The 16804-nt window shown below is 47.1% G+C and overlaps 1 protein-coding gene across 1 annotated transcript; it reads left to right on the forward strand.

Moving 5' to 3' along the window:
* Positions 1 to 8463: 8463 nt before the first annotated feature.
* Positions 8464 to 9048, forward strand: LOC117887591 (gastrula zinc finger protein XlCGF49.1-like). The gene has a single exon (XM_034790235.1). The coding sequence runs from the start codon at positions 8464 to 8466 to the stop codon at positions 9046 to 9048; it is 585 nt and encodes a 194-aa protein (XP_034646126.1).
* The last annotated feature ends 7756 nt before the right edge of the window (positions 9049 to 16804 follow it).

Here is a 16804-nt window from a genome sequence, read left to right on the forward strand (position 1 = left end):
TTAAATAAATTGCATTTGGCCACTTACCACCCTGGCAGCTGCCATTTTAGCAATGCAAGGCAGTTTTAAAGGATTGTATATCGTCCCGGAAGCCTTAGTTACGCCACATGATTTAATATGGGCAATTGCAGGAGCTTCCATAGCCCTGTGGGATCCACTACAAAACCCACTTAATTTAACTGTTCAACAGCAATTGGTGGCCACACCCTTTATACATGTTACTGATCCCACCCAAATTCCCGTCTCAGCAGAGGCAGTTGATTTAGCATTAGAAGCTGCCCCTGGAGCTGACACCGGTGCCATGCTGCACTTGCATGCAGCTGTTCGCAGATCCATCTTAACGTTATTTGAAGTAGTTCGTAAAATTAAGTTGTCACTGCCGCCCCCGCCTGTTGTCCTCCCAGTTGATTCGCCACCAAAAGACCCTCCAAAGAGTCAGTTTAATCCCCAAAAATATCCTGAGCAAAACTAAAGCTGAACGGGCATGATTTGGCTTCCTTCTTAACAAAGGAATCCCCAAAGAAGCCCTGCGTAAAATGTCAGACTAAGAGCAGCAAAATATAGCCGAACAGCTAGGCTGGAAAAATTGGGAGGACTATGTTAGGTCAAAAAACGACTAGGGGCCGGATGCTGCCTGGCCCAAATTAAAGATCCCACCGATGAACGCCCATACGCCACCCTCTTAGTTAACGGTGACACCCCCACCTCCTTTTTATTAGACACTGGAGCTCAAGTTAGCATTATTGAGCCCAACGTTCCCCACTGTCCTACTGGCTCCTTTATGTTTGTTCAAGGCCTCAATGCAGTACAAGAAAAACCCGTGGTTTGGGTTAAAATTGCCCATGAAAAATATGTAAGAAAAATAAAAGCCTTGTTAGGATCAAAAAAATCTGCTAGGTGTCTCAGATATTAAAAAATTTAAACTGCATAATTAAATTCTGCAAGCCCTCCCTATAACCGTAGGCGCTCATTCCCCCTATACCCCCGAAGTAGTTAACTTCCATGGCTGCGAGTTTTCCCCTATCCCCACAAAATCCGAAGGGCTTCCCCTTATTGAAGCTTTGCTCGCTCAGCTTCTAGAAGAGAAAAAGATAGAAAGAGTTACTGCATCCACCTTTCTGTCTGCGGGTTGGGGTATTCCCAAGCCCGGTGATCCCTCTAAATATCGCCTTGTCATTGATTATAGACAAGCTAACAACCGTGTAAAGCCTATTGCATTTTCCAGCTCTGTCACCATTCCAGAAATACAGCGGCAACTAAGCGATGCAGGTAATCAGTGGGCATGTACTCTTGATTTAAAAGATATGTTTTACCAAATCCCACTCCAGGACACACAAGGAATCTTAAATTTTGCTTTTAAGGGCGTCCAATATAAATGGAAAGTCTGCCCACAGGGGTTCTGTAATTCACCTGCACTTGCATCATCCCATCTCAATATCACATTACAAAAGGTAAAATCCCTACAGGATGTGTCCATGTTAGCCTATGTAGATGACATTGTCATATGTGGGCCCAATCCACAAGCAGTTCAAAGTACCACCCAAATTATAATAGGTTTCAGAGTAGCAGCCGTGTTAGTCTGTATCCGCAAAAAGAAGAACAGGAGTACTTGTGGCACCTTAGAGACTAACAAATTTATTAGAGCATAAGCTTTCGTGGACTACAGCCCACTTCTTCGGATGCAAATTATAATAGATACATTAGAAGTAGATGGGTGGCAAATTAACAAAACAAAGAGCCACCTGCAGGCCAGCCAGCAATTCTCATTCTTGGGACTCCATTTCACTCCCACCACTCACACACAAGCCCCAGCCAGCGTATTAGACCCTTGGACAGAAGCCCCTCCAAAAAATAAACGAGAGCTTCAGCAGCTACTAGGTCTCCTTAATTATCACCACCAATATATTCTGGCGCAATTAATTTCTAACCTAGAAATCCTACAAAGCTCTCTCTCTTCTAAACGCTCCCAAGAAGTGTGGAATGCATCAGCACAAAAATGCTTAGAGAAGCTAGCTGGCTGGCTCGCCTCTAACCCCCTCACTCGCCTGTTTTAATTCCCAAGAACCCCTCAACATTAATTTGTTTATCACAAAACACCATGTAGGGTTCACTGTATTGCAACATGGTAATGCCATTTACAATTGGGCCCATCGCCTGTCTGGACCCCAGTATAACTCTGGTCTGGTGGGAAAAATACTACTGGCTGCGTCCAGTGCTTGTCACTGGTCTCAAGTCCCTATCCCAGGTACTTTGTCTGGGCCACGTGTTCATTTAATTCCATGGCTTACAAGTACCCCTCCACCCGAGTTTCATGGCACTACTCGCACCTGGCAGCTTCTATGTTTCCAGGTTGAGGTAGCTTGGCAGGCATGGACCCTAACTCCCAGCGATAACATCTTAGCCCCCCCATCTCACCAACCGTTATGCATTGAAGCAAAATATGATCCCTGGGTTGTGTCTGACGGGGGCACCTCACCATCCCCTAGGGTGGGAGTTTTGTTCCACATGTAATTACTTTAATGTGCAGTTACTGCCCCCCTCCTGCTCCGCACAAGAATGTGAAGTGCAGGGCGTTCTTTTAGCTGCCCAGCATGTTGCTAATGCCCACTCTGCCAACAAGCAAATTATTTTAGGTATTGATTCTCAATTTTGTTTAGATATTTTAATTGAGCAAGCCTCTCCCTCAGCTTTTGTTAAAATGTGGGACCAAATTTTTGCCCTAATACGTAAATTCTCTCACCCTTGGTTTGTTACGCACTGTCCCTCTCATCAACCAGATTCTAACCCCCTGCATTCCAGTCTTGATCAAAGAATGAGAGAAATCTCTCAAGTTCATATGGCAAATCCCGCCCAACTGGCCGACCCGCTTTTGCGCTGGCTCCATGAAGAATGGGGACACTTACCACCCACAAATTAGAAGAAGAAAAGTTGAGCCTATTGTTTTCTCAGGTCAAAAGGCTGCTGGACATGTATAAAAACCTTGGGACACGATCCTTCTGCATCTCAGATCTGCTTTGGGTTTCAAGAGGGGGAAACCTTAAGCCACAGGGGTTGAGATCCCCAATCATTGACTGGAGCCACCCTGAATATGGACATTGGACTATAACCTATGGACTATATCTAAAAGGACTTTTGGCAACTACAAGCTCACCTCTGCTATGTATCTGAACCTCAAGAATTGAATTCAAGTCTGTATGTATATTGATCTTTTAACCAACATTCTCTCTTTTTAAATTTTTTAGCTTAGTTAATAAGAATTGGCTATAAGCGTGTATTTTGGGTAAGATTTAAGTTATAATTGGACCTGGGTATGAGGCTGATCCTTTGGGATTGGAAGAACCTTTTCTTTTCTATGAAAGAATAAGATTTTCATCAATCATCATCATATCTGACAGGTGTGTCTGGACGGAGGCCTGAGACTGGGCACTTTAAGGGAACTGCGTTGTTTGGACTTCTGACTAACCAGTAAGGTACTATAGAAGCTGTGTTGTGCTGGCTTGGTAAATCTAATTATTGGAATAACCACCAGCTTTTGGTGTTTGTCTGCCCCGTTTTGTTTGCCATTCACCCTAATTGAGTGACCTCAGTGGGCTCCCACAGGCAGCACTGTCACACCCCTCCCCAGCTCTGCTGCGCTTGCAGTTTATCCCTGACCCCTCCCTTGCTCCAGAGACCAACCCTAGCTCCTGCCCCACTGTGCTTTTACCCCCGGCCCCTTTTACAATCATTCCCCGGGGGGCCCACAAATATGTTTGGCACCAGGCCCACAAAAAGTTAATCCGGCCCTGCACCTGAAAGTGAGAACAGGCTTTTGCATGGCCCTGTTGTAGCCAGCATTACAAGGTATTTATGTGCCAGATATGCTAAACATTCACATGCCCCTTCATTCTTCAGCCACCATTCCAGAGGGCATGCTGATGAGGATCATTTAAAAAAAAAAAAAAAAAAAAAAAAAAAAAAAAAAAGCGTTAATTAAATTTGTGACTGAACTTCTTGGGGGAGAATCGTATGTTTCCCTTTTATCCTCATTCTGCCATATATTTCATGGTATAGCAGTCTCAGATGATGACCCCAGTGCATGTTGTTCATTTTAAGAACAATTTCACTGCATATTTGACAAAATGCAAAGAAGGTACCCATGTGAGATTTCTAAGGATAGATACAGCCCTCGACCCAAGGTTTAAGAATCTGAAGTGCTTTCCAAAATCTGAGAGGGATGAGATGTGGAGCATGCTTTCAGAAGTCATAAAGAGCAACACTCTGATGTGGAAACTACAGAACCTGAACCATCAGAAAAGAAAATCCACCTTCTGCTGGTGGCATCTGAAAATAAACATACATTGGTCCACACTGCTTTGGACGGTTAATCGAGCAGAACCCGTCATCAGCATGTACGCATGTCCTCTGGAATGGTGGTTGAAGCATGAAGGGACATATGAATCTTTAGCGCACCTGGCACGTAAATGTCTTGCAACGCCAGCTACAACAGTGCCATGTGAAAGCTTGTTCTCACTTTTAGGTGACATTGTAGATAAGAAGCATGCAGGAGATAATGCTGCCAATGTAAACAAACTTGTTTCTCTTAGCGACTGGCTGAACAAGAAGTAGGACTGAGTGGACTTGTAGGCTCTAAAGTTTTACATTGTTTTGTTTTTGAGTGCAGTTATGAAAAAAAAATCTACATTTTTAAGTTGCACTTTCACGATAGAGATTGCACTACAGTAGTTGTATGAGTTGAATTGAAAAATAATATTTTTTCACCACTTTTCCAGTGCAAATATTTGTAATAAAAAATATAAAGTGAGCACTGTGCACTTTGTATTCTGTGTTGTAACTGAAATCAATATTTGAAAATGTAGAAAACATCCAAAATATTTAAATAAATGATATTCTATTGCTGTTTAACAGAGTGATTAATCCCAATTAATTTTTTTAATCATGCAATTAATCACCATTAATTTTTTAATCGCTTGACAGCCCAATGGAAACATAATTCATCTTTATTAGTTCAAAACATCTGGGTAATGGGGGTGATATCATCCTGAGAGAATAGCAATAGGTGCCTTTGCAAGGTTACATTACTATACACACAGCACTTGCAGTGAGGTTCAGACCAGGGTGCTAAAAAACACACTGGCAGACACAACACACATTACTGTGGCTCATTATTAAAGTAGTCTTTAAAAGCCTGCCTGAGCCACATGGTTCTCCATTGAGCTATAGCCCTGGTATCTGGCTGCTCAAAATGATCAGCCAGCCGATCCACCTTCACCCTCTATGCCGGGGGAAACTTCTCCCACTTTGCTTCACAGGGATTATAAAGCACACAAATAGATATAACCAGGGGAATTATTTTTTCTACTGAGGTGTAACCTGCTGAGTAGACAGCGCCAATAGCCTTTCAAATGGCAAAAGGCACATTCAACAGTCATTCAGCACCTGCTGAGTCTGTTGTTGAAGCTCTCCTTGCTGCTGCCCAGGTGGACAGTGTACAGCTTCATGAGCCCTGGGGGAAAAGGGGTAGGTTGGGTCTCCCAGGATCATGATTGGCATTTCAACATTTCCAACTGTGATATGGTCTGGCAGGAAAGTCCCTGCTTGCAGCTGTCTGGACAGATCTGTGTTCTTAAAGAGGGGAAATGGTGGAACCCCAAAAGATTCAAAGGCTCTTCTCTTTTAAAGATGAGTGGTTGCAACTCCCAGAGTATTGGAATTGGCTTACAAAGGCAAGTGAAGACTTAAGATATTGTTCTATTTGTCATATTCAATTCAAGGTTAAGTTTGATTCTGTAAAAGCTATCAAGCATCATGCAGAGACAGAGGGTCACAAAATCAAAGTACGAGCACAAGTCCAGTCCAGTCCAATTGATAAATTCTTCGTAAACGCTGATAGCTCCGAAGAACAACACGTATGCATGGTTGAATTGCTTTTAACATATCATGGAGTTAAACATCACCACAACTACGGTTCTCAAGATTGTGGAAATAAGCTGTACCCCTCCATTTTCACCGATTTCAAGATAGCTTCCAAAATTCACTGCGGAAGGAGAAAAGCGGAGGCTTTGATTGAGAATGTATTATTAGCACCCCATTCATTGAAACTGTCTGTGCAAGACATTGGATCAACATCGTTCTCAATAGTGACAGATGCTGCTAATAAAGAGAACACAAAATTATTCCCAGTTGCCGTCTGCTACTTTATTAAAGATAAGGAAAGCTGCACATGTATCACAGACTTTTTTGAGGCTGCAGATGAGACATCAGAGGCAATAGCAAACAACTTAAGTGATCTTAAAAATGCCGGTTTGATACATAATAAAATTGTGGCATATGGAGCCGACAACGCATCTGCCAATTCTGGAAAACACAAGTATGTTTTGGCACACCGAAAATGAATGTTGGATTTACCACTTTGTGCCAAGGTATTGCAGCACTCACATAGTCCACAATACAGCGGAACATGGCTTGAAAATGCTCTTATGATGTAGAGAACTTGGTCATCAAGGTTTTCAGTGAATTCTTGTCCTGTGCAAAGAATATTAGTGAACTTAAAGAGTTCTTTGACTTCATGGAGACAGAATATTCAGAAATCTTATGCCATGTACCTACACATTTTTTGACCCTTTTCACTGCTGTAGACAGGTTGCTGAAAAATTGGCCTGCACTCAAGTCTTACTTCGTGAGCAAAGGAGAGGAAAAAGTGAGCTGTGCAATATGGGCCTTTCTTTCTGAGCAAGAGGACACAGTATCCAATGATGACATTATTACGCATCCCGAACTGTACATCTATTTTGTGCACAATATTATGAGCCAATTTAACAACACCGTAAAGGTTCTTGAAAGTGATTACATTCAAGTAACTGAACTCTATGCTATATTCAACAAGCTGAGAAGAGAGGTTCAGAATCAACAAGAAAAAGGCTTTTATGGGTAAAAGGTGACAGTTCTTGAAGAAACTGTTGCCTAACAAGCAGAATAAATTTGTTGGAGATGCCCAACAGGTTTACACACGCAGGCTACAGTACCTGGAAAAGTGGTTTGATTTCAGTGAAAACACTTTCTATGTATTGTGTGCACGCCATTCAATCTGGACGGACCTCTTGAACTAGACAAACTGTGCTTGGATTACAAACTGGTACATTCAAGTGGACGGAGATGAACTATTTACAGAAATGTGTACATTGAATGATGTGCTACCAACCCTAAAGAGTTTGACAAATTGATGTTATGTCAGGACAACACAGCACCATCATCAAATCAATGTCTCTGAAGTATGGGTAGAATTTTTTAAGCACTGGGAGGCCCCGAACTTACTTAAAATTGTGCAGCATGTGCTTGCTATACCACCCAGCAATGCATTTGTGGAACACATTTTCAGTGTTATGAAGAACTTGTGGACTGATGAAAGGAATTGGCTCCAAGTGGACATGGTGAAAGTTGAGCTATTCGTGCACTTCAACTATAAAATGACATGTGCCAAGTTTGCTGGATTTTTTAAGACAAAAGCAGCTAAAGAGCTTGTGGTGGCAGCAAGAAAAGAACAGAAGTATAAATGTAAGTAGTTTCAATTGCCCCTCACTAAAACTGTTTTTGTTTGTATCTTCTTTACACTTCAGAAGAAGTTAAAAAAGTTTTTAATTCTATGGTAGTGTTTAAAATCTCTCCCTGGTGAGGTGAAGGGTATTTGAATCACACAATCCATCTCCCACATTCAAACTGTTGCAGCTCCTGGCCTTCTCCTGGTACCTGCTTGGGCCTTGCAGTGAAAGTGAGCAAGGGTGGGGGAGAGTGAGCAATGGAGGGAGGGGGGAATGGAGTGAGTGGGGGCAGGGCCTCAAGGAAGGGGCAGGGGTGGGACCTTGGGGCGGGGCAAGGGTGTTCAGTTTTCTGAAATTAGAAAGTTGGCAACCCTACTTCTAAAGTCCCCCAGGGTCTGCTTCATCTTAGCCAGGCCAGAGTTGTTCCTAGAACTCTAGACACTTGTCATTAGCTCCTTCTCCCCTGACACTTGTCATTAGCTCCATACTGCTGAGTGTTCAGATGGAATATGGTGTCCAGATTTGTCCCCTCCTCTCTCTCCCTTCGGAAAGGGTTTGGGGAGGATTTTGTTCCTGATTTTTCAGTTTCTCCAATGCTATTTGGGTTTGTTTCTCTCCGCCTCCAGTGCAGGGAATGACTCCAGCAGGTGAGGGGATGATGAGTGAGAATATGGACGAAATCCTCAGCAGGAAGATCCTAAAGCAATTTGAAACTCATGGGACTTTATTGGGTAGGTCTGAAGGGACTGTGTCCTGGAGTCCAGAGCATGGAAAAGCTGGTGGGTGTCAGCACAGGCCAGAGAGACAGCAGGGAAACCAGTCAGGGAAGACAGTGGGTAAATCCATTCAATGTGAAGGTGGTTTGAAGAATCTTAGTAAAAACCATGATTTACCAGAGATTCTCCAATGGGGAGGGAAAATACACATGCACCGAGTGTGGGAAAAGCTTCAGTCAGAGTTTACACCTTATTATACATCGCAGAACCCACACAGGAGAAAGAACTCAAAATGTCTTCAGTGTGGGAAAAGCTTTATTGACAACCCAACCCTGAAAATACATCAGAGAATCCTCACGGGAAAACCCTACAAGTGCCCCAACTGCAGGAAAAGCTTCACTGAGAGATCACACCTTATTGGTCAGAAAGTCCACACAGAAGCAAAAACCTTCATATGCTCTCAGTGTGGGGAAACACTCTGTAACTGGTCAACCTTTCTTAGACATGAGAGAATCCACACCGGAGAGAGATCTAAACCTTATAATTGCCTTGAGTGTGGGGAGAACTTCCGTGATAGGTCAAGTTTTATTAGGCATCAGAGAATTCACACAGGAGAGAAAAGCTATAATTGCCTGGACTGCGGCAAAAGCTTCAGTCAGCTCTCAAACCTTACCAGGCACCAAAAAGTTCACACTCGGGAGAGACCCTATAAGTGCCTCAAGTGTGGGAAAAGCTTCAGTCGGAGATCAACCCGCAGTAGACATCTGAGAACCCATTGGGGAGAAAGTGAATAAATGCCCTGACTAGGGCTGGCTGAAGTGAATTATACTGAAGCAATTGCACCACTACAGCTAAAGTTGAGACTAGCTTCCTTTTTAACTGCCAGTTTTTCTGTGTGCTCTAAAATCCACACGTGGACTTGGATTGTCTTGAAAATTGCTGTGCCTCATCTGGGCCAGGGCAGAGCTAGTGATATGAAGTTGTGTTCATTTGGTCTAGGGGTTCCTAAGATACAGCTCCCCCAATAAGGAGCTGCTTTTACTATTCAGATAGCTCTGAAACCCTGTGCCAACTGAACCCCCACAAAAAGCAGGAAATATAACATTAAAGTACATGCTACCCCCACAACATAACCTTAATTCTGCCCTCTTTGAGTGAAGTCCCAACGTACCAATAACACAAATTAGCTCTCTACCTTTACGGATGCTACAGAACACTTCAGGAACAGAGTACTGATGAGCAGCGCAGGACAAAGTCTGCCACCTTCTCTTGATAAGGGAAGACTCTGAGGTAGGTCAGGCATAGTGAGCAGCTGCCACTTGTACACTCAGTTTTTGAGTGTACGCCACACAAACCACCCCAGAATTTCAAAATGTCCCCATGCCTTCACCCTTGCTCTGAGGATTCCTTGAGACAGGGCTTTCACTGACCCTGCAGTAAGCCCTGGAGACCTCATGACATTGTCAGCAGACTGCTGACAATCTCCAGGGCTACACTCCCTTGTGCATTTCTACTGACACAGCCTACAGAATTCTGCACTGCAATGAAGCATAATTGATCCTTTTAAAGTACACCTGCACCTCTTCTCATATCACAGTGACAGCTTTGCCAACCCGCTGCAGCTAATCTCTTCACCATTCAATACAGCTATGCCTCACACAGTGAAGGTAGACGAGTGCATGCAGATGAATTCTAGGATTCAAATCTACAGAATACAACACAAGCAATGGTACATTTTCTTAGTCCTTCATGTCTTATTATGGCAACAGAGTTACTAAACCATTCTCAGTGGCTATTGCCAGCTCTAAGGGGGCAGAGTTAAGGTTGCATTGTAGGAATGACATTTACCTTCATTTCTTGTGTTTCAGAGGTGTAAGTTTAGCCACTCTCCACATGATGGAAGGTGTGACAAAGTTCCACCTCTACCTTGGTAGGTCCTGTGCTTATTGGCAGATTTTCTCACTTCACAGATTCACCATGTGGGTCAGGAAACAGCCTGGAGACCTTCCCCTCTGGTAGAAGCCACAGTCCAGGTCAATTCCTCCTGTGTCTGATCAGGAGTTGGGAGGTTGTGGGGAACCCAGGCCCACCCTCTACTCTAGGTTCCAGCCCAGGGCCCTCTGGACTGCAGCTGTCTAGAGGGCCTCCTGGTACAGCTGCAGGACAGCTACTACTCCCTGGGCTACTTCCCCATAGCCTCCTCCTAACACCTTCTTTATCCTCACCACAGGACCTTTCTCCTGGTGTTTGATAATGCTTGTATTCCTCAGTCTTCCAGCAATATATCTTCTCACTCTCAGCTCCTCTTACTCCCAGCTCCTCACATGCACACCATAAACTGAAGTGAGGTCCTTTTTAAACTCAGGTGCCCTGATTAGCTAGCCTGTCCTAATTGATTCTAGCAGTTTCTTAATTGGCTCCAGGTGTCTTAATTATCCTGCCTGTCTTAATTGGTTCTAGCAGGTTCCTGATTACTCTAGTACAGCCCCTTTTCTGGTCACTCAGAGAACAGACAACTGTTCAGCTAGTGGCCCGTGTGTTTGCTTTTGACCAGACTCCTGTACCCCTCTGGCCTAGAGGGAGATAGGTAGAGAGCTGCTCCTCGGCCCTGGGTTTTCCCTACAACTGCTGTCTGTTGCTGCTGCTCCAGCTACTCCCCTGGCTGGACTAACCCCACCCCCCTGCATCTCTGCTACCTGCTTGCTGGCTGGCTGCTAGACCCCCCACCCCCTTGGTTGTTGCTGCTCAGTCACAGCCCCTTGAGGGGGGCGGGCTGCTGGCCCACTCCCCGGAGGAGGGGAGGGAGGGAGCCAGCCATTTTTCCTGCTGCTGAGGACACCACCACCATCAACCACCACCTGAGAGGAATCCTTCCTGCTGGCCACCAGACTGCCGCCTAAAGCTGCTGTGTTTGCTGCTGGAGCCCCGAGGAGAAGGAGAAGAGGACCATCTGCCAGTAGGGGAGCGCGTAAGAACAGACCACCGTGGAGGGGGTTCTCATGGACTGAGTAACTTTTGAACTGTGCTCTTGTGGTGGGGGTCTAGACTGTGTTTGTGGGACACAGGGGGTGTGGCGTGGAGCCTGCCCCCTGGTCCGTCTGTGTCCCCCTCGACCCCCACCACCACCATCGTCGTTGCCCCCTCCATCACCCCCACTGGCTACTTACCATCTACCTCAAGCTCCTGCCTCTGGGATTTCAGCTGCTCACCTAGGCTTGCTATGCCCTGTTGCCACCATTGGGCCTGATACAGCAGCCAGCTTCCAAGGACTTTCTTTTTGTTGCAAGCGCACGTGGGTGCATGTACCCCCCCCTTTTTGACTGACCCCCTCCCCCCTGCAACAAGCCCCCAGCTTTGCCCCTGCTGCCTGCCCATTTGCCCCTTGCTCCCCCTTGCCCCAGCCCCTCACTAGCTCCAGTTTGTTTGCCTGCCCCGCCCTTTCCCTCTGCAGCCTTTGTTTGACCCGCCCCAGCTTCCTAAGCTAGCCCCATGGTTCCTCTGCCCCATTTCCCGCCTGGTTACTCCCTTCCCCCTACGGTCCCCTTGCCCTGATTAGTCCCTCCCCTCGTGCACCCATGTCCCCTCCTATGCGCTTGTGCCCCTCCCCGTTTTAGTTTAATTCTATCTCACTGCACCCCCCCCCAATGCTGTTATTTCCTCCCTTTCTTGGTGCAACAAGAGGAGCCGGAAACCTTCCCTGAGTCGATGACTGACCCCTAGCCCTTGATAGCCCCCCCCCATCCACCCCTCCCCCCCTTTTTGGCGCCCTCCTCCCCTGCCTACAGCCTAGCGGGGAGGAGTGGTCAACCTGCTTCCCCTTTCCCTATCCCCCCCTCCAGTGTTTGCTCTCCCCCCGTCCTCATTATGGCAGGGGACGAGGAGAGTGAGACCCCCTCGGGCAGACCCTACTGCCCCTCCTCCACCCACCCCACCATCACCCCCCCTAGCCTCTACCTCAACCGCCGCTGCCGAGCCACCTACTACCACCACTGCTGGAGCGCCGGCAGCGGTGGGTAACGAGGTGACCTCCGCTGCTGCCATGTCCCTCGCCCCCTCGACTCTGGGGGAGTCCCCCCAGCCGGCAGGAAGGGCCAGGGCACGAAGAAGGGTAAAGACCCCGCTAAAAAAGCCAGGCCCTCCATGGCAGGGGGTGCCCCCACTGCCGCAGCCCCGCAACAGGCCGCGGCGTCCCTCCCTGCTGTTCCCTCCACCAGCTCTATGGGTGTCCCACCCCCAGCTCCCAGGTCATACGCCCAGGTGGCGGCGGCCCCCCCGCCTGCCGCTACGTCATCTCCCCCATCCACCAACTCTGCTACCATCTATAGCAGCCGGGGCCCCTTCCCCACCTTGACCAGGAACCACGGCATCCGTTGCCTCCTGGTACCCGCCTCGTCCCACGTGGAGACCTACGTGCGGGCGTTGGCAAGGGTGGTGGGGCCCACGGCCATTGTGGCAGCCTCCAAGATGTACGGAAAGGTCGTCGTCTTCTTCCTAGCATCTGAGGCCGCAGCCCAGGAGACAGTGGAGAAGGGCCTGGCGGTGGGGGGCATATACGTCCCCCTGGAGCCGCTAGAAGACCTGGGCGCCCGATTGGTCCTGACTTCCGTCCCTCCCTTCCTTCCAAATGCCGCCCTGTTACCCGCCCTCTCTACCCTGGGGAGGCCAATCTCTGTGGTCAGCCCTCTCCCATTGGACTGCAAAGACCCCGCCCTGCGTCATGTCCTCTTGTTCCGCGGGCAGGTACAGTTACAACTGTCGCCGGTGGCACGTGACGGTGAGGCGCTCGAGGGGTCCTTCTTGGTCCCCTACCAAGGGGCCCGCTACCTCATGGACAAGCTATTATGCCCGCATAACAGTTATGCTGCTGCCTACTTGAAAGATGAGGTCATTCATATCCCAGACTGGGAAACCCACCTGGAGAAGGTGGAGGCAGTCCTTGATACCTTCAGGCGAGCTGGCCTTACAGCAAACCCTGCCAAGTGTGCTGTAGGGTTTACAAATATCTTGGCTACATTGCGGGAAAAGGTTTGGTAACACCCCCAGTGAACAAGTTAGAGGCCATCCAAAATTGGCCCCGACCAAGTTGCAAGAAACAAGTCCGGGCGTTCCTAGGTGTGGTGGGGTATTACCGACTATTTATCCCCCACTTTGCCACAAGGGCAAGCCCCCGACAGACCTAGTGAAAGCCCGTGGACCTGATCTGGTGAGATGGTCTGACGCAGCAGAGGAAGCATTCACAGACCTATGGACTGCCCTCTGCAGTAACCCTGTACTGATAGCCCCTGATTTCACCAAAGAGTTTATCCTGCAGATGGATGCATCGGAAGTAGGGTTGGGGGCCGTTCTATCACAGATGGTCGGGGAGGAGGAACACCCAATTCTATACCTCAGTTGGAAACTCCTTCCAAGGGAACAAAAATATGCAGTGGTGGAGAGAGAATGCCTTGCCTCAGTGTATCATGTTATAAAAGTTGGAGAAAGAGATGTAGCCCTGGGGAGGTACCAGGATGCAGGCCATTGGTGATGAGGGGAAAGGTGATGGTGCTGAGGAAGATGATGGTTAACATTTCAGCTTGTTCTGCAAGGGATGGTGTGAGTATATGGAGGTGCAGATGGAAATTCTGTAGTATCTCTAACTACATTACTGAGTTGGAATGTTTGTGACTGTGCTAAATGTATTAATAAACTATTTGTAAATCTGGAAGAGCTCCTATAGTGTAAGTGTTGCTGCTGTTCACATCAGGATTCCTAACTATATAATAACTTGAATACTGAGCCTCATCTTGGGACAAGAACCTGTCACCCTCAAGGGGATAACTGAGAATTCTTAAGTAATCAATATAAATAAATATCAGGCTACACAAGTGACCCCAGTCCAGATCCCAACCAGGAGGAGTTTTTCCCAATGAGCCAATGCATCTTTGGCATGCTTAAGCCAGACACTCAGGTGCTGGAGATGCTCCTAAAACCCAGAAGGAGATCCAGGCTGACACTAGTGCAGACACCACTACCACTAAGTGTTATGTGGTGTAGTGCAATAAAACTGTATGGGGAGTTTAACAACTTTCTTCCAGAGACCTGCTGGGTGCTGCCAAATTAGGTTAATGAGAACTAGAAGCCCCTCTCTGCCTGCTCTGCTTCCCACTGCCCAATCCTCAGCATCCTCAAAATGGCATTGACACCAGAGACTTGAAGATCAAAAGGGTTTATTTCACTGAAATATCAAATTGCACAACCAATAGAGACATCCTTTGGCTCACAGTGTGATCAGCATCCTGAGCTTGTAGCTACCTTTATATTTTCAAACACACATGACATTCTGAGGTTAATTCCCCAAACGAGGCTACAGAGATATTTCATAATGTATACATCATAAGGCATTGGTAGCTAGAGTGTAAACACCTTGTATGCAGATCAATTATTGCAAATGTCTGTTGACTTTTCAGTGTGCTACTGCACTTTATGCTTATCTCTAGGTGTTATGGAAGAGAACTGAAGGCACAGGAAGGGCTGTACTTTGACATTCACACTGCAAGGCCATGCAACCTTCACTTGGTAGCAGTATATAGGTGTTTTCCTTCCACTCCTACCCCAAATGGGAGGGTGGGGCTGGGCAGGCACCATGCTAGGGAAGAGCAGAATTGCACATTTCCCTGGTTTCTCAATGGCTGTTTTGAGTAAGGTCCTTCTCTGTCTCGCGGGGAGTTGCTCAGGGTACAGGGCCAGCTCTGGCTTTTTTGCCGCCCCAGGCAAAAAAGCCTCCCACCGCCCCCAGCCCCCCCCCCCAGCACGGCAGGGGAGGGCACCGAGCCCGGCCGCAGGCCGCTCTCCCCGACTGGCCAGAGTGCCGGGGGGAGGGCGGCGAGCCTGCCGTGGCTCTGCTGGCGGCCAGAGCGCCGGGAAGAGGGCGGCGAGCCCGCCACGGCTCCGCTCTCCCCGGCGGCCAGAGCGCCGGGGGGGGAGGCCGGAGAGCCCAGCCGGGGCTCCGCTCCGCCCCCCTCCAGATGCCGCCCCAAGCACAAGCTTGGTGGGCTGGTGCCTGGAGCCGGCCCTGTCAGGGTAACATGGTCCAATGTAATGACCGCTTGTAGAGTTGCACACACAATTACTATCCTGCCCCCTGCACTCAAGGGAGCTTGTGAACATGCAGAAAAGGATGCTGGACGTGATGCAGAAGCAAATAGCTCTGCTGGAGAACACGGAGGGGCTGTATTCTCTGCCAGGAGCACCACAACCTAGCCGTGTCCTGGAGCCTGTGGAGAACATAGGATAGTGAGAGCCCCCTTTTGCCACCCCATATGGCAGGCCTTCCCTGACCCAATCCCCCCACCAAGCCAAGGAGAACAGTTTCCACCACACAGTTTTGTGAGCCCATCCACACTGCCATGTGCACACTCCGCACTTTGGGTATGTTCTGCCATAGATCACTTGGTTTGAAGTTTTCATTGCTCTGCTAAATCAACAAAGGTTTTACCATGTCCAACTCCCATCTTAACAAAATTAACTCCGGTTCAGCTCCCCCAACAAGAAGATCAAGTCTTAATAATATCTTCACCCAGACAAACGGCATTCATTTCCTTAGAGCAGGACCTCCATTTTCTGCAACTGCACTCTGACATCAACTTAGGAGCACATCACATCCCTGACCCCGTGTCCATGAGCACTGGGGCACCTTGGTGAGACACTTTTCTGGCTGTTCAAAACATACAGAAAGTCCCTTTCCCTCTGCCTCCCAGCCATCGGTGAGGATCTCTTCCTGGCTCTCACAGATCTTTAACACCACACAGCAAGCACCTTTGATAAGAGGCAGGTACTGCTCAGCAGTCTCCAGGCTTGTCAGGAGGCTCCTCCCCCTTCCCTTCAGTCTTGTCATCCTTCAGTTACTCAGGGGGTAGTTTAACAGCTCCTTTCTCCTGTCCAAGTGCCCAGGAAAATGGTTCATAAAACAGGGATGTAGAGCTTCTCTCAGAATTCCAGGAGTGAAGGAGCTAATTTTCAGAATAAATTTACCAAAAGAACCAAAATATTATCACAATTAATAATTGGGAGAAACAATAATTACCTCAATTATTAACTGCTTCTCATCTGACTAGTTCCAGAAAAGCAAATGAAAAGATGGAATTAATGATTATGGTTATTAATGAAACTGCAATCAGGAGTAAACACATAAAATGTTACCAAGGATTCTTTTTCCTTTACACTAAGGGATGTTCCACAAAAAACTGAGCTTGACTTTAAATACAGAAATGTTTGTTTAAGTAATCAACTACTTAATCCATTAGGAAGAAACCAATGTATGCACTCAACAAGCAGTATGCAAATGAGATACAGCAGATTAAAAAAACTGAATAAAATGAGTGATACAATGTAGTAACTCTTAAAAAAACCTCTGAACTAAACACGATATCCTAAAATGTTAAGTAAATTAAAAGAAGGTTTGTTAACGATATTGAATGGACTAGAGATATAAAACTGAATATAAAATTCAAAAAGCTCTAAGTATTAACCACAGTATTAACACATAAGTGTTCACTAACAGGTTCTTTATCC

This window comes from Trachemys scripta, chromosome 14 (genome assembly GCF_013100865.1).
Source record: "Trachemys scripta elegans isolate TJP31775 chromosome 14, CAS_Tse_1.0, whole genome shotgun sequence".
In the NCBI taxonomy this organism is placed as follows: domain Eukaryota; kingdom Metazoa; phylum Chordata; order Testudines; family Emydidae; genus Trachemys; species Trachemys scripta.